The sequence below is a fragment of the Lithobates pipiens genome, unplaced genomic scaffold, assembly GCF_037356315.1.
Source record: "Lithobates pipiens isolate NorthernLeopardFrog02 unplaced genomic scaffold, aLitPip1_a1.2 Scaffold_13, whole genome shotgun sequence".
Taxonomy (NCBI): domain Eukaryota; kingdom Metazoa; phylum Chordata; class Amphibia; order Anura; family Ranidae; genus Lithobates; species Lithobates pipiens.
Window position 1 is genome coordinate 23,065,623 of NW_027507718.1, and position 16,002 is coordinate 23,081,624.

Genomic DNA, 16,002 nt, shown 5'->3' on the forward strand with positions numbered 1-16,002 from the left:
CACCCCTCTGCTCACTCTCCTTCTGTGTATATTGCCCCCTGTCTTACCCTTTGCGCACTTCACCTAGACTTACGGCCTTCTTTAATAGCATCTGCACACTTCTCCTGCACATACTGTCCCTTTTCATCCCCTTCGCACTCCTCTCCTGCACATTCTGCTTGCTGTTACACCCTACACACTCCTCTCCTGAACATATCCCTTCTGGAATATGCACACTTTTTCTTGTATTATATAAAAAGAAAACAATTTCTTGTAGAGACTTGTTCAAGAATCTGTCTGTTTCTACTAAAGATCAATTTGAGGCTTTTGGTTTGCCTTTATTTTACCACCGAAATGATGGCACTGCTTTGCCACAGACAAGCAAAGTAGTCACCTGTTTTCTGCAAATATATAATGCGACACATGGAACTTTATAAATAGATATATTTGACAATTATGTATGAAAATTCTAACACTGTTCTTAACATTCAGAAACTGCAAATAGCTGGTGTTACCTATCCCATGGAGAAATACAGATGAACATGGGAAACAGCATCTTATTTCTTACATGTACTGTAAATTGCATGTGTTCCTACACCCACAGCAAAAACATACTGCTTAATTCTTAAGGACACCACCACACATTAGAAACCATGGTGCATATCTCTGTGCATGGAAACGCATAGCGCCATGCAGTTTCTGTGTGGCTGCAGTTTAACCACTTGACCACTGGGCACTTAAACACCCTTAATAACCAGACCAATTTTCAGCTTTCGGTGCTCTCACATTTTGAATGACAATTACTCAGTCATGCAACACTGAACCTATATGACATTTTTGTCCTTTTTTTCACACAAATGGAGCTTTCTTTTGGTGGTATTTAATCACCGCTCGTTTTTTTTATTTTTTGTGCTATAAAAGAAAAAATACAGAAAATTCTGTAAAAAAATGAATTTTTCTTTGTTTCTGTTATAAAATTTAGCAGATTAGTAATTTTTTCTTCATAAATTTTGGCCAAAATTTATACTACTACATATCTTTGGTAAAAACAAGTACAAATTGGTGGATATTATTTGGTCTTTGAGAAAGTTATAGAGTCCACAAGCTATGGTGCCAATATCTGAAAATTGATCACACCTGAAGTACTGATGGCCTATTTCAATTCTTGAGACCCTAACATGCCAGAAAAGTACAAATACCCCCCAAATGACCCCTTTTTGGAAAGAAGACATTCCAACGTATTTAGTGAGAGGCATGATGAGTTTTTTGAAGTTGTAATTTTTTCCCACAATTCTTTGCAAAATCGAGATTTTTTTAACTTTTTTTTTTTTCACAAAATTGTCATATTATCAGTTTATTTCTCACACACAGCATATGCATACCACAAATTACACCCCAAAACACATTCTGCTATTACTCCCGAGTACGGCGATACCACATGTGTGAGACTTTTACACAGTGTGGCCACATACAGAGGCCCAACATGCAGGGAGCACCATCAGGCGTTCTGGAGCACCCAGGACAATTCTGACATTTCTCTCCTACATATAAAAATCATCATTTATTTGCTAGAAAATTACATAGAATCCCAAAACATTATATATGTTTTTTTAGCAAACACCCTGGAGAATACAATGGTGGTCGTTGCACGGTATTTGCGCAGCAATTTTTCGAATGCTTTTTTTTGGAAAAAAACAGTTTTGTGCTAAAAAAAAAAACACAGTAAAGTTAGCCCAATTTTTGAATAATGTGAAAGATGAAGTTACGCTGAGTAAATAGATACCTAACATGTCACTCTTCAAAATTGCACACGCTCGTGGAATGGCGCCAAACGTCGCTACTTAAAAATCCCCATAGGCGATGATTTACATTTTTTTTACGGGTTATATGTTTTGAGTTACAGAGGAGGTCTAGGACTAGAATTATTGCTCTCGCTCTATCGTTCGCAGCGATACCTCACATGTGTGGTTTGAACACCATTTTCATATGTGGGCGGGACTTACGTATGCGTTCGCTTCTGCATGCGAGCACATGGGGACAGGGGCGCTTTAAAAAAAATAAATTTATTGTTCATTTTACTTTATTTATTTTAGTTTGACATTTTTTTCCCCAAAAATAAATTTTTTGTTCACTTTTATTCCTATTACAAGGAATGTAAACATCCCTTGTAATAGGAATATGGCATGACAGGTCCTCTTTACAGTGAGATATGGGGTCAATAAGACCTCGCATCTTACCTCTAAGCTGGGAAGCCTGAAAAAAAAAAAAAAAGATTCTGGCTTTGATCGTATTGGAGAGTCGGTAGAAGCACCGGAGGGTGGCGGGAGGGGGGGGGATGTCTATGGCTGGGTATTGCAGGGTATCACCGACTATGGCTGGGTATGGCTAGGTATCTCAGAGTATGGCTGGGTATCTCAGAGTATGGCGTTGCAGAATATTGCATTGCAGAGCATTGCAGGGTATTGGCGGGTGTTGCAGAGCATTGCAGAGTGTTGCAGGGTATTGGCGGATGTTGCAGAGCATTGAAGAGTGTTTGAGGGTATTGGCGGGTGTTGCAGAGCATTGCAGAGTGTTGCAGGGTATTGGTGGGTGTTGCAGAGCATTGCAGAGTGTTGCAGGGTATTGGCGGGTGTTGCAGGGTATTGGCAGGTGTTGCAGAGCATTGCAGATTGTTGCAGGGTATTGGCGGGTGTTGCAGGGTATTGCAGAGTGTTGCAGGGTATTGGCGGGTGTTGCAGAGCATTGCAGAGTGTTGCAGGGTATTACAGAGTGTTGCAGGGTATTGCAGAGTGTTGCAGAGTGTGGCAGAGTATTGCAGAGTTTTGCCGAGTATTGCAGAGTGTTGCAGGGTATTGCAGAGTGTTGCAGGGTATTGCAGAGTATTGCAGAGTAATGGCAGGGAATTGAGGGGTTAATTTTCATTCAGCAGCGATGTGGGCACTGCAGATGCAGCCCACATCGCTGCTGACACCGATCTCTTCCCCCTCCGCTGTTCCAATCGGTACAGAGAGGGAGAGGGAGAAACCGGCGTCATAACATGATGCCGGTTTGTTTACAAGTGATCACTCCGTCATTTGACGGAGCGACCACGTGGTAAACAGCCACGGTGAGCGCCCGTTTACCGTGATCCGGTCACGGATGCTCTTGAGTGCGCACCCCAGGGGGCGCGCGAGAGCGGAATTCTGGGAGGGCGTCATATGACGGCCTCCCAGAGTTAAACAACCGCCCTGTAGCCGTCATTCGGCTATGGGACGGTTGTTAAGTGGTTAAAAATTAGTGTCAGGTAGTACCCAGAAATAAATATGCACCAAGCACTCCCATTTGATGAATGTGTTCACAGGGTCAGTGACAGAAAATTGTGCAGTCCTTTAGTGTCCATTCTAAAGTAAACTGCAAGTTCATGGTGGAATAATGTAATGTAAAGTGCAGGCACGCTTAACATGAAGAAAAACTTTAATGTTATATCTAGAATCTGTAGGGGGGGGGGGGGTGGTGGCAAATAATTAATTCTAGCAAAGTATTGGCGCCAGCTATGGTAAAGTATAAACATGAATGGGTTCCAGCACATCGATAGCCAAAAAGGAATTTGTCAGAGTTTACTAGTACAAATGAGACCACACATACATTAAAATCTTAAATAGTTAATTGGTCTTGTGGTGACAGATCTTAGTAAGTTAATGCGTTTCACAAATAGCTACTTCAGGACAAACTGAAGACCAAACGAGAAAGTAGAAGAATTTACTATATCCTGTGGCTACAGCGACTAAATAGAAGCTACCCCTGGGGCAGATACTGGGACAGAAAGGCGAAATAAAGACATAGCAGCTTCCCCAGGCACTTCTTATAGTGGTGCAAAAACAAAATGGAAGTGTATTACAAAAAAACATTTATTTAATAATAAAATCGATAAAAAGTTGGTACTCACGAAGTGGCAACTATCAATGAGCCATAAAACCACACAATGTTGAGTAGTGCTGTTTCACATCAAGGGGTTTAAAGCAGCTTAGCTCTAAGCCCCAAAAATGCGTCAGCTTTATACCCCTTGATGTGAAACAGCATGCTCAAGATTGTGTGGTTTTATGGCTCATTGATAGTTGCCATTTTGTGAGTACCCACTCTTTATTGATTTTATTATTGAATAAATGTTTTTTTTGGTAATGCATTAGGTGGGTACGCCTTCCATTTTGTTTTTGTAGTATCAATCAGATCACCCCATCTGAGGAGAGCAGCATCGGCCCAGTTTTGGATTACTGTTATCCTTGCTGATTTTCGCCACAGAAGACCTTAGCGCTAGAAGTGACTGCTTGCCTTTGTACTTCTAATGGTGGATACAGGTTGTACAGTATATTCTAGAAGATGAAAAAGAAACGGCCAACCTATTAAGGATTATCCATATCCTGGAGAGGCCACAAGTCTCTATATGGACTGGAAGACTGGAATACAATCGACAGTCCTGATCTAACAGGATTTTTAACTAACGTGTTTATAATAAAGCTATTTAAGATTTCAATGTATGCGTGGTTTGATTTGTACCAGTAAAGTAAAAAAAGATAAATTTTTGTTTATTTCTATGTAATGGGGTACTGCACTGATCTTTTATTATATGAGCATGTTTCAGTACACAAAACAAGCAGCTGAGTTCTAAATGCTTTCCTTCCCTTTGTATAGAACTGGCTTTGCATTCTACCAGGTTGCCATGTACAGAATGAATTCTAAGAATCATGTGCACGTGAAGGAAAAACTCATCTTATTTATGAATAATCTCATAGATCAATGTGATTCCTATGGCTATTTTGGAGGGCTTCATTGCCTCCTCTGCCAATAATTCTAAACTATGTAGTGTTATTTGTACTCAGGGGGACTAACAGTTTAGCAATTTATTAAATAAATATGATAGCATTTTACAAAAACAGCAAATTTTATAAGCCTAACAGTGTGGCATATAAATTATATACATTTCTTATGCTATCAGTATTTTAAAGCCCAATTCCAGTTTGGGCAATACACTTAAGGTAGATTTCCATGCAACTGTGTAAAATAAGAAATCAGCTCCAACTGCTATACTCACTAACTATCCAGTGCTGTCCCCTCAGAATCAATGATCCATGGATGTTGTATTCTTCTCTTCTTTTGGGCTGGATAATGCTGCTCAAGCATCCATCCACCCCATCCAGTTAGGATTTGCCCACCCATAGAAAATGAACAGGTCAAGAATGACCTGTTAATTCACTGGACTGGACCCAAGATTGCTGGGAAAAGGTGTCCTTTTTTCACAGCACAGGACTGGCTCCAAGAGTGTCACAGTCAGGGGTCATGTTTGGAGACTGATAGCAATAGCAGAAGAGAGGCTCCCACCAACCTGCTGGCTAAGTAGAGGAAGTAGGTCACACTGATGACACAGGGGTACCTGAGGCACAGAGTCTAAGCACTAACAGGGGTTCACCAGAGCTCCTGATGCTGGAGATGGGTTTTGCTACGTGTTAGTACTAGGTAGCTATCCTCAGGATTATCCCCCCTCCAAGAAGTGAGCAAGCTAGGGTCCAGTCGCAGAGAGAACAGGTGGTGATCAAGCAAAAGTGTACTCAGTAATAAGCCAAACGTCGGTAACAAGTGGTTGCAAGTTAGGATCAAGCAGAAGCATGGTCGAGGAACAAACCAAAGGTCTATAACAAGTCGCAGCGAAGATAATAACGATAAAAGGAGAGACAAGAGTGAAATATTGGCTTGAGAGTACACAATAATCTGACAAACAGGAAATGCAAAGGCATGGCTAAAACAGGAAGGGAGACGCAACTGTTTCAAGGTTCAAGAGGAACAAGGTTTAAGGCAAAATTGTTCAAGGAATTGTCCAGACTGCTGCCCAGTATTTCAGGTGGTTCAGCAGGAAGACATACTGCCAGACATAGCAGAGGTTGCAGGTTCAGACCCAGTTCATGACAAAGTGGGAACGCAGAGTTGAGCTTTTTTTTGTTTTGTTTTTTCGTTAACTTTTTTTTGTCTTTGTATAGATCTATTTTTGTCCCAAGCATGTTTGAAGCTATTTACTGTTGACTGTCTCACTACCTCTGCTGGAAGTTTATTCCAAGCATCAACTACCATTTTATTAAAATAATACGTTCTAACATTTGTTTTGAAATTTCCTCCAGTTAGTTTGAGGTCATGTCCCCGTGTTCTTGATTTTAGTTTTATATTGAAAAAACTGTTCACCTTAACCTTATTCAACCTCTTGATGTATTTAAGGGATTCAATCATGTCTCCTCCTTCCCTTCTTTCCTCAAGGCTGTACATACAGTATTAAGTTCCTTAAGTCGCTCTCAATATGTTTTATCCCCCAGACCTTTTTTGTTACCTGTCTCTGGACTCGTATCAATATCCTGTAAGTGAGGTCTCCGGAACTGGACACAGTATTCTAAATGAGGTCTCACTAAAGATCTTATAGGGGAATCAAAACCTTCTTCCTCCTGCTGGTTATCCCTCTAGTGATGCATTCTAGAATCATACTCCCTTTTCCACTGCCTGGTCACACTGTTTGCTCATTTTGCAATCATCTGAAATAAGTACCCACAAATCTTTTTCCTCTTTTGTTCTGACCAACACTGCACTATTGTACTCTCTCAAGGGATTATTTTTTCCTAGGTACATTATTTTACAATTAGAAACATTGAACTGCAGTTTCCACTGCTTTGACCAATCTTACAGCAATGCCAAATCACGTTCAATACTACAGACACCTCCAATGTCTTTGGACTCACTGGGAAAGTTAGAAAGCCTGTGATTCAAAGTATGAAAACTAGAGACAACCAAGCAACTAGTATTTTCAGATCAGTCATAAAAAATCAGATTTTCTTAGTCAAAACCGATTTCTCTTGCATAGGACAGTGTTTCTTCACAATATACAGTAATGTCCTGTACACACGACCGGTTTTCTCGTCAGAATAAACTCTGAAGGTTTTTCCAACGTAGTTCCGATGGAATTCCACTCAAGCTGTCTTGCATACACACGGTCACACTAAAGTCCAACCGTCAAGAACGAGGTGACATACAATAGCTTCCGTCTCGTACTAGCTTCAGAGCATGCGCCGTTTTTGGTATGTTGGAACAGCATACAGATGAGCGGTTTTCTCGATAGGAATTGGTCCCTAAAAAGTCAGATGGGGCATACACATGGTCAGAATATACGATGAAAAGCTCCCGTCTGACTTTTTCTGTAAGAAATCCCGCTCGTGTGTACAGGGCATAGGAAATAGATATTTTTTCCGATAAGATTTTTTTGAAGTTTTACAATGCATACAGAGAATCGATTAACATATATAGAACAAACATACAACTCTGATCCTAATGATATAAAAGGCACATGAGAAATCGAGTACATAGCAGAAAGTTACGTAACACGGCTTTTGAAGAATATCTGTACCACATCAGCATATAGAACAATAAATAGATATTTACCTCCTTTGACATATACTATATACAATGCTGTTATTCTATTTTCTTTCTAAGGATGCTAGTCATTCTTTAGGAACAATGTCTAAAATAAGCATACCAAACAGTAGATTTCAGAATTTTCAGCACTTTTTTTTTCTATTATTATTGTATTTTGTTTTGTATAGCTGCTAAGATTGCAACATAGAGTATTTCCTTTGGCACTGTTTTTCCCCTTAACATATTGATGTGTTCAACTATTTAAACACATAAAAGAGGATATAAATACAGAGAGAAGAAATATGGATTCATAGAACCTCAGACTATAAAATGTATTCTGACAATACTAAGGAAAAGCATATGGATCTGATTTACAGGGTATGTGCTCTTGTCTAATTTTATAAAATATTTAATCCTTACCAATAAAGTATGATTTGTTACCAAACTGAAGGTACATCAACATTAAAAAAAATGTTTAGATATGCAAACTGTTAGTTATAAAGGCATAACAACAATTTGTATACTTTGCAAGTGAAACAAATGTTGCAAAGTCACTCACATCCACCATTGAGTGCCGGTTCACACAGGGGCGACTCAGATCCGACTTCAAGTCGCCCCAAGTCACCTCAGGTCGCACAACATGTAGAAATCAATGTAAGTGAATGAGAGGTGTCTTAATGCACACTACTGAAGTCGCTCCGACTTCAGAAAAGGTTCCTGTACTACTTTAATCCGACTTGTAGGCGACTGGTACCCATTGATTTCAATGGAGGTCGCCTCCATGTCGGATCTCCGTCTATACAGAGGCGACTCTCAGAGAATTATCAGCTCTCAAAAGGAGTTCCCCCCTGAGAGCTCATTCTCTGATTGGCCACGGCAAGTCGCCTGGCCTGGGGCGACTTAAAGTAGTGTTGTAAGTCGCTTCCAAGTCACGTCAAGTCACGTCAAGTCACGTCAAGTCACGTCCAAGTTGCCTCCAAAAGTCATGTTGCCCCTGTGTGAACCGAGCCTTAGAAAAAGTAGTGTTTGATACAGCAGTCAAAAGTTTGCACCTTTTTAAAGTGAATATACTTTATTTGCATACAAAATTTGACTGATGTCTTTCTAGACTATTATTTGGTACAAGAGTAAAATCATAATGTGAATCCATAATACAAAAAATTGATAAATGGCAAATTCATACTGCACCAAATTGACAAATTCAAAAGAACACTTTTGGTTTTCCTTATCATCATCTGCTGAAAGCCACATTGGAGTACAAACATGATGGGGAATAGGGATGGGCCGAACACCTCTTGTTTCGGTTCGCAGCAGAACACTTCCGGGAAAAAAGTTCTAGAGTACATGAGAACCCTAGTAAAGTCTATGGGACACGAACATGAAAAATCAAAAGTGCTGTTTTCTGCATTGGAATGTATGAAGGAAATGCTGTGTGACTGTCTGAGCAGCAGTGGGGACCAAGGACATTCGCAACTCCTATGGGGGTAATCCTACACAGGTGTTATTCCCTGCAATATTTTTATGAACTATTAGCTTTGTAACTACTACTTTAAACTAATCGCCAAAGACAACTTCATCAATTTCCCCTATATTTTAACCAGAGGAAATTTAAGGTACCATATCTAAAATAGTTCTGGAAAGAAGTAGGGTTACATAGATGTCTTTTCCTCCATCTCTTGCCAGTCCAGTCTCTACATAGTACAAAAAATGGCTATAATGGCTATAAGCAACTGTAGAAGACTGAATCGACCATAGATATAGATGTACCCTCCTCAGAATTCCCACAGAATAAATTACACTAGTGTGTTCAAACTTATTTTGGTTTCAGTTTGCCTGCAAATTCTTTGTACAACAGAAACCAAAACCAAGACCATTGGTATTTTTACTATGTAGTGACTATGAATTTGCACCAACAGCCAACACTGAAAAAAAGCTGAACTTAAGGAATTTGTTTTTGCTTTTCTTACTGCTTACTGTGCATTTACAAGTAAACAAAGATACACTCAAATGTAGTTAAATTGTCCAAGTTAAGAATCAGTAGTGAAAATGATAACAGACTTACCCTTGTGACCTGCTGCATTTGTCTTCCAGTCTGGAGCATTTAAGTGTCTTGGCCGGGAGGTCCTTACAATGATATGCTGCACATCTCTCCATGTTAAGAATGGACTATAAAATACAACCATAAGAGAGACAAGATCATATTAGTAATAGTAATTAGTAATATAATTTACTGATGTGAAAATACCAAGTTTGAATATACAATGCATATATATATATATATATATATATATATATATATATATATACATTCATATATAAATGATATTTTTTTTAGACCTACTGTAAAATCAATTTCTTGGAGTTTATTTTTAAGTGACACAGGATTCAGTGTTCAGAGGCAATTTGGTTATACTGCCTCCTACAGTAGAATTTGGAAACTGACAAACAAAAAAGCTAGTCTGGCATAACCCCTCCCACTTGCAGCCTCAGTTTTGTATTATAGCAGTACTAAAAGTAAGATCACAAACACAGAGGGTGGGATGTGTGTCCCTTAAAAAAAAACTCCAAGAAATAGATTTCATAATACATACAAAAATCTTATTTTCTTTCTCATTCATTAAGGGTCAAAAAGTGAGCAAAAGTAACAAAACACTAACAGATCCACATACTAAAAACAACAGAACAGGGGACAATTTGCAGCTAAGAAGAGCTGCCTGAAGCATCTTATTCCCAAAGTTGGCATCAGAGATGGCTTGAACATCCATCTGGTAAAACTTAGGGAATATGAGAACAGAAGACCAGGTGGCAGCTTTTCAAATCTGGGAACTGGTTGCCTGATGCCAAAAGGATTAAGAAGAACTCACACATTTAGTAGAACAAGCTTAACCAGCAAAGGGTGGGACCCAGTCCTTTAAATTATAAGCTTGAACAATGGCCTGTCTGAGCCACTGAGAAATGGTAGAAAAAGAAGTTGGTTCCCTTTTAAGGGGACCATCTGCAATGACAAAAAATGTTTCAAATAGAAGCAGTGGCCGAGCAGCAAACCTGCACAGAATGACCTACATGCAGATAGAAGGTAGAGGTCATGGAGGAACAAAAGAGCACTTCTTGGCCCCAAAAAATTAAGGAGTCCTGTTCCACAGACCAAAATTTTAGCCAAAGAGTTCTGAGAGACTGATTTGGGAAGATTGACAACACTGACAGAACAGTTTCCACAATAGTGTAGAGCTGTGGGCATGAGCTCCAAATGCTTTACAAATAAATGGTAAGGATAGCAGCTTGATCCTTTATAGATTGATAGACGTTTCTAGCAGGTTGAAAGGCAAATACAAGGAAAGAATTTGCAAACGTTTTTCAATAGGATCCTTAAACACAAATGTATCCCCAACAGGTATGGCCAGTACTCTATAAAGACAGGAAATCACCAGATCTATAGGGGGAATGACTCACGTCTTGATAAAAGATATTGGTCTATAATAGGTTTAGAAGGAGTCATAGTTTATCAAAGCTTTTCCAATCTCTGTACTGAACACTTATAAGTAAACAGTGTACCAGAAAAGTTTTAGAGCCTCTAAGAGATCACAGACTAGTAACAGCAATACTAGAAGCTGCTGTACATGCTGTTCTTCCATTTTTAATGTGCAAACACTGCATCAATAATAACTGATATGGTACGTTTAAACGTGGGTCTTATAGCAGCTGACTGCAGCTCCTCAGGAACAAAATCATCTATCTAGGATTTGTAAAACTCTTATGCCCTGTACACACGGTCAGACTTTCCAACGGAAAATGTGTGATCGGATCTTATTGTCGGAAAATCCGATCGTGTGTGGGCTCCATCGAACGTTTTCTGTCGGAATTTCTGACGCACAAAGTTTGAGAGCAATTTTCCGACAACAAAATCTGATCGTTTAAATTCCGATCGTGTGTAGACAATTCCGACGGACAAAGTGCCACGCATGCTCAGAATAAATTATGAGACGAAAGCTATTGGCTACTGGCCCATTTATAGTCCCGACGTACATGTGTTCTACGTCCTGGATCGATCTGATTTTTCGACAACTTTGTGCAACCGTGTGTATGCAAGACAAGTTTGGGCCAAAATCCGTTGGAAAAAATCAGACGGATTTTGTAGTTGGAATGCCTGACCGTGTGTACATGGCATAAATCAGTTTGAGTAGAGCACAAAGCTCAGAATCCACTATAGCTGCAATATATCAGACAATGATTTTGGAGGGGAAGGTGTAAAAGTCCACATAAAGCCTCTGCTTTCTGAGTCACCAGTAAAAGTTGTCCCACAAATTTCAGCATAGCTGTGGAAAACTCCTCTCTAGATAAGGCAGAGAATGGGGGCACATCTAACAGGCTAACAGGCTATTGATGACTCTCCGAAGTTTATGGACTCAAGATGGGGACCACGATTAAGGCTGTTGGTGTCTCTGACTATGAGGACGACACTCTAGGCAACCCTGGAACTGTTAGTGGATCACAAGATAGAGGGACCCAAAGTAGCAGAACTGTTCCCTTTGTGATTGGGATTCGACATGCTGCACTGCTTGACAGAGACAATTTAGACAAGACCATCAGGTGCAAATTATAGGGATTCACAAGCCAGCCGCTGAGAGCAGGAGACATTCAAAAGGCTGGAGGTGACCAGGTCACTGTAGGTGGCACCAAGAATTAATCAAGGTGGCACCACATGTCCCTTGCAAATAGGAGTAATGGTGGGAAAATGCTACCTCACACTGAAAAGACTGGAAGCAGAGCATAGAGTGCACAACATTTTAACCCTTTCCATGGACCAAACAAAAAAAAAGAGAACAATAATGGTGTTCAACAGTTACAATACATTTAATAGCTCCTACTGCTCAGCCCACACAGCCTACTAATTAAAGAGCCTTCAAAGACAGGGTCATACCAGAGGCTGGACTTGGAAAGCGCTCTGCAGATAACACAATACACAAAGGTCTGGAATGTACCAAAAGCAGAACCTAAATTTCAAACAGGCCCCTCAATCTTCAGTCCAATGGGGTCTGAGGAAACAATGATCTGGATGGCTGCATAAATTGCTCAGCTCAGCGGTATATAGATAAAGTCTTTATTGTAAGGCAAAATAATCTTGCAAAAGAGAAAATGGCTAGTAGAAAAAAGTTTAACTCTTCCCAGTATAGAAAAGCTATTCATCCTAGGACCCTAACAAGAAACTGAGCCACGCTGGAAGTGGAGAGGGTTATACTTAAATGGCCACTGTTTTTTTGTTTGAAATGGTCAGAATCCTCCTGTAGGTGGCGGTATAATCCAATTGTCTCTGAATATTGTACCCTGTGTAATTTAATAAATGGGATATATGTTTCCATACCACACCACAAATACTTTAGTTAACTTAAAGTGGTATTAAACCACCAAAAATGTAATATATTGCAGTTTACCAATCCTGTGGTGGTTGCATTAGTTTTCTTTTTAAAGCTTATTTTCTTTATTTTCACCTCCTGTCCTCCATGTGTTTCCACTCCACTTCTAAGAAACAATGGAGACACTCTTGGACAGCAGCACTTTCAGTCTGGGGAGTGGGCAGTGTTAAATGCAATAACAAATTTAGATGAGCTTGACTAAGAAGCCGAACTCCAGCTAACACTTTTTAAGCAGTTACAGAAAAATACATTTGTTTCCTTATAGGATAAAGGTTTTATATTAAGGAATGCAAGCTGACCATTGTAAACATACTGTCACCAGTGTCCCTGCTCAGCGCCACACCAATTATATGATGATGCTGTACTGCACTGGTGACAGTATGTAAAAAAAAATTATAATTAATTTTCCAAAAAAAGTGACAAAAAAATGACAGCTTGAAAAAACTTGCCATGCCTCTTATTAAATACCTTGGACTATCTACTTTCTAAAAAGAGATCATTTAGGGGGTATTTGTACTGTCCTGGTGTTTTCGGGAGAATTGAGAGGCCGACAGTACATCAGAATTGATCAATTTTCATATATACTGTATATACCATCGTTTGTGGAGTCCTACAAACTTAATAATAAATGCTGATTTGAGTTATTTTCACCAATGAAATGTAGCAACATACACTTTGGCCTAAATTTATGAAGAAAGATTATTTATTTGCAAAATGTTATAAAAAAACATTTTTTTTTTCAAAACGTTTAGTCTTTTTTACTTTATTTTAGCAAAAAATAAAAAACCCAGTGATGATTGAATACTACCAAAATAAATTTCTATTTGTGTAAAATAAATAAATGAATAAAAAATATGGGTACAGTGTCATTCAAAGTGTAACAGCGCTAAAAGCTGAAAATTGGCCTGGGCAGGAAAGGGGTGAAAGTGCCTTTTATTTAAGTAGTTAATCAAATTGGTCCAATTAAAAAGCAAATTAGCATGTCTTATGAGCTTGACACCTTGTGCCCAGAACATCTACTACATCATGCTGATCGACTAAATTACTCATGCAACAGCAGAACTTCTATGATTTTTTTCATACAAAGTAACAAAAACTGAAAATGAACCATTATACAATACCGGTAATATTTTACAATTCTGTAATTGCACAGGGGTTAAATTATGTGGCCCTCTAAGGTGAAAACTGTGTTTGCTGAAGCTCCTTTCTTAACTGCTTCTGGAGTAGCCGCCACAGTTTTACTGCGGTAGGTTGGCTCCTCTGCGCAAAACCACATAACTGTACATGGGCTCACGGGGTCCGGATAGCAGGCGGACACCCCTTGCACAGCGGGGGTGCCGATGCTCGTGGCCAACGGTCACGATGACAGCTGGCCATGAGTGAGCATGAGCTGGAGACACAGAAAAGGGACGAGTGTGTGTAAAAGGATGGGAGTGGAAGATTGTGTGTTCCAATTACCTAGGAACCACGATCTGTCACTTCCTGTAGTTAGTCCCCCCCTTCAGTTAGAGTCACCTCCCAGGAAACACAGTTAACCCCTTCACCGCCCCCTAGTGTTAACCTCTTCACTGCCAGTGACATTTTTACAGTAATCAATGCATTTTAAATCGTACTGATCGCTGTATTAATGCCAATGGTTCCAAAAATTTATTAAAATTGTCTGATATGTCCGCCATAATGTCGCAGTCACAATAAAAATTGCAGCTCGCCGCCATTACTAGTAAAAAAAAAAAAAATGCTATAAATCAATCCCCTAATTTGTAGACGCTATAACTTTTGCACAAACCAATCAATATACGCTTATTAAAATATGTAGAAGAATACATATCGGCCTAAACTGAGGAAAACATTTTTTTTAATATATTTTTTGGGGGATATTTATTATAGCAAAAGGTAAAAAATATTTTTTCTAAATTGTCGCTCTTTTTTGTTTATAGCGCAAAAAATAAAAGCCCCAGAGGCGATCAAATGCCACCAAAAGAAAGCTCCATTTATGGGAAAAAAAGGATGTCAATTTTGTTTGGGTACGTTGCACGACCGCGCAATTGTCAGTTAAAGCAACGGAGTGTCGAATCGCAAAAAAGTGCTCTGGTCAAGAAGGGGGTAAATTCTTCCTGGGCTGAAGTGGTTAATAAGTGGCCTAACTGGCTGTTATATATTATTTGTTATTTCAAAATATGCAAAAGAAGTTGAAAACTCCAGCTATTAGTGTAAATACTTCACTGCAATGAAAAGTTTATGCAGGTGCAGGCGTGGAATAAGAACTGAGTTATAAGGTAATCTTAAAGACTCTCAATTAATCAGGTGGCGACAGTGATATATTTATGTTTGCAAACACAGACCATTTCTAAATTACTTGATACGTGGTCGTGCATAACTACAACTGTCTTACATGCAAATGATTAACTCCATTTTGATAGCTTCTTTACAAAACAGGAAAAGCTTAGCGAAGATTAATAGATCACTACTGCATCAGCCAATTTATGCCATTAATTTTAAATGAAGTGCATTATTAAGCTCAATACAACCTGTCTGGGGAAACTAAATAATTTCCACATGTACACCTTGGTAGCAGTGATACTAAAACAAAGAAACTTGGAAAATAAAAACTGTAAAAACACAAAGCAGATAGTTGTTTACCGAAAATCTATAATACCACTAAATAGCATTAGCGTCTGCGCATACTGCTAAGGAAGAGGTGTTTATACATAAAAAAAAAAAAAAAGTTGTATTTTCTTTTGCATTTATTTTTATTGAAAATGATAATTAGACAATCACAAGTTCAACATGAGCCAACCATGATTGTAAAACAAATGCAGCATTAATATTACCAGACTTTATTTAGTCTAAATACTAAAAGCATATCTATGGTCAAAATTTAAAATCATTATAATTATTTCTACATTGTATTTAAATTATTTCTAGCCTATTCATATTAATCTGAATGATACTGAAGTTTTTAGACATACTATGATAAAGAATTCTACACATTTATTTCCTTGGATTCTTCAGCACATGTTAACTATGACTTGTGAGTTGGCACTGCTGTGTCACACATTTCACAGAGCCTATACACATTTCTAAATTACAGAGGTGCTGAGAGGAGGAGTTTCAGGAGGTGGTGACAGTACAGGAATCACTTTTTAAAGGCTGCACGGTACCATGGGACATGTAGTCCTTAGAAATTGAA

At 38.9% G+C, this 16,002-nt stretch overlaps 1 protein-coding gene across 4 annotated transcripts in view; it reads right to left on the minus strand.

The window, feature by feature from the left end:
• Positions 1–16,002, minus strand: part of PCSK5 (proprotein convertase subtilisin/kexin type 5) — a 628,432-nt gene that overhangs the window by 303,818 nt on the left and 308,612 nt on the right. For all 4 annotated transcript variants that reach the window (XM_077474911.1, XM_077474913.1, XM_077474912.1 and 1 more), the window contains exon 10: positions 9,464–9,567. In XM_077474911.1, the coding sequence (XP_077331037.1) occupies positions 9,464–9,567 (104 nt within the window). The remainder of the gene's footprint in view (positions 1–9,463; positions 9,568–16,002) is intronic.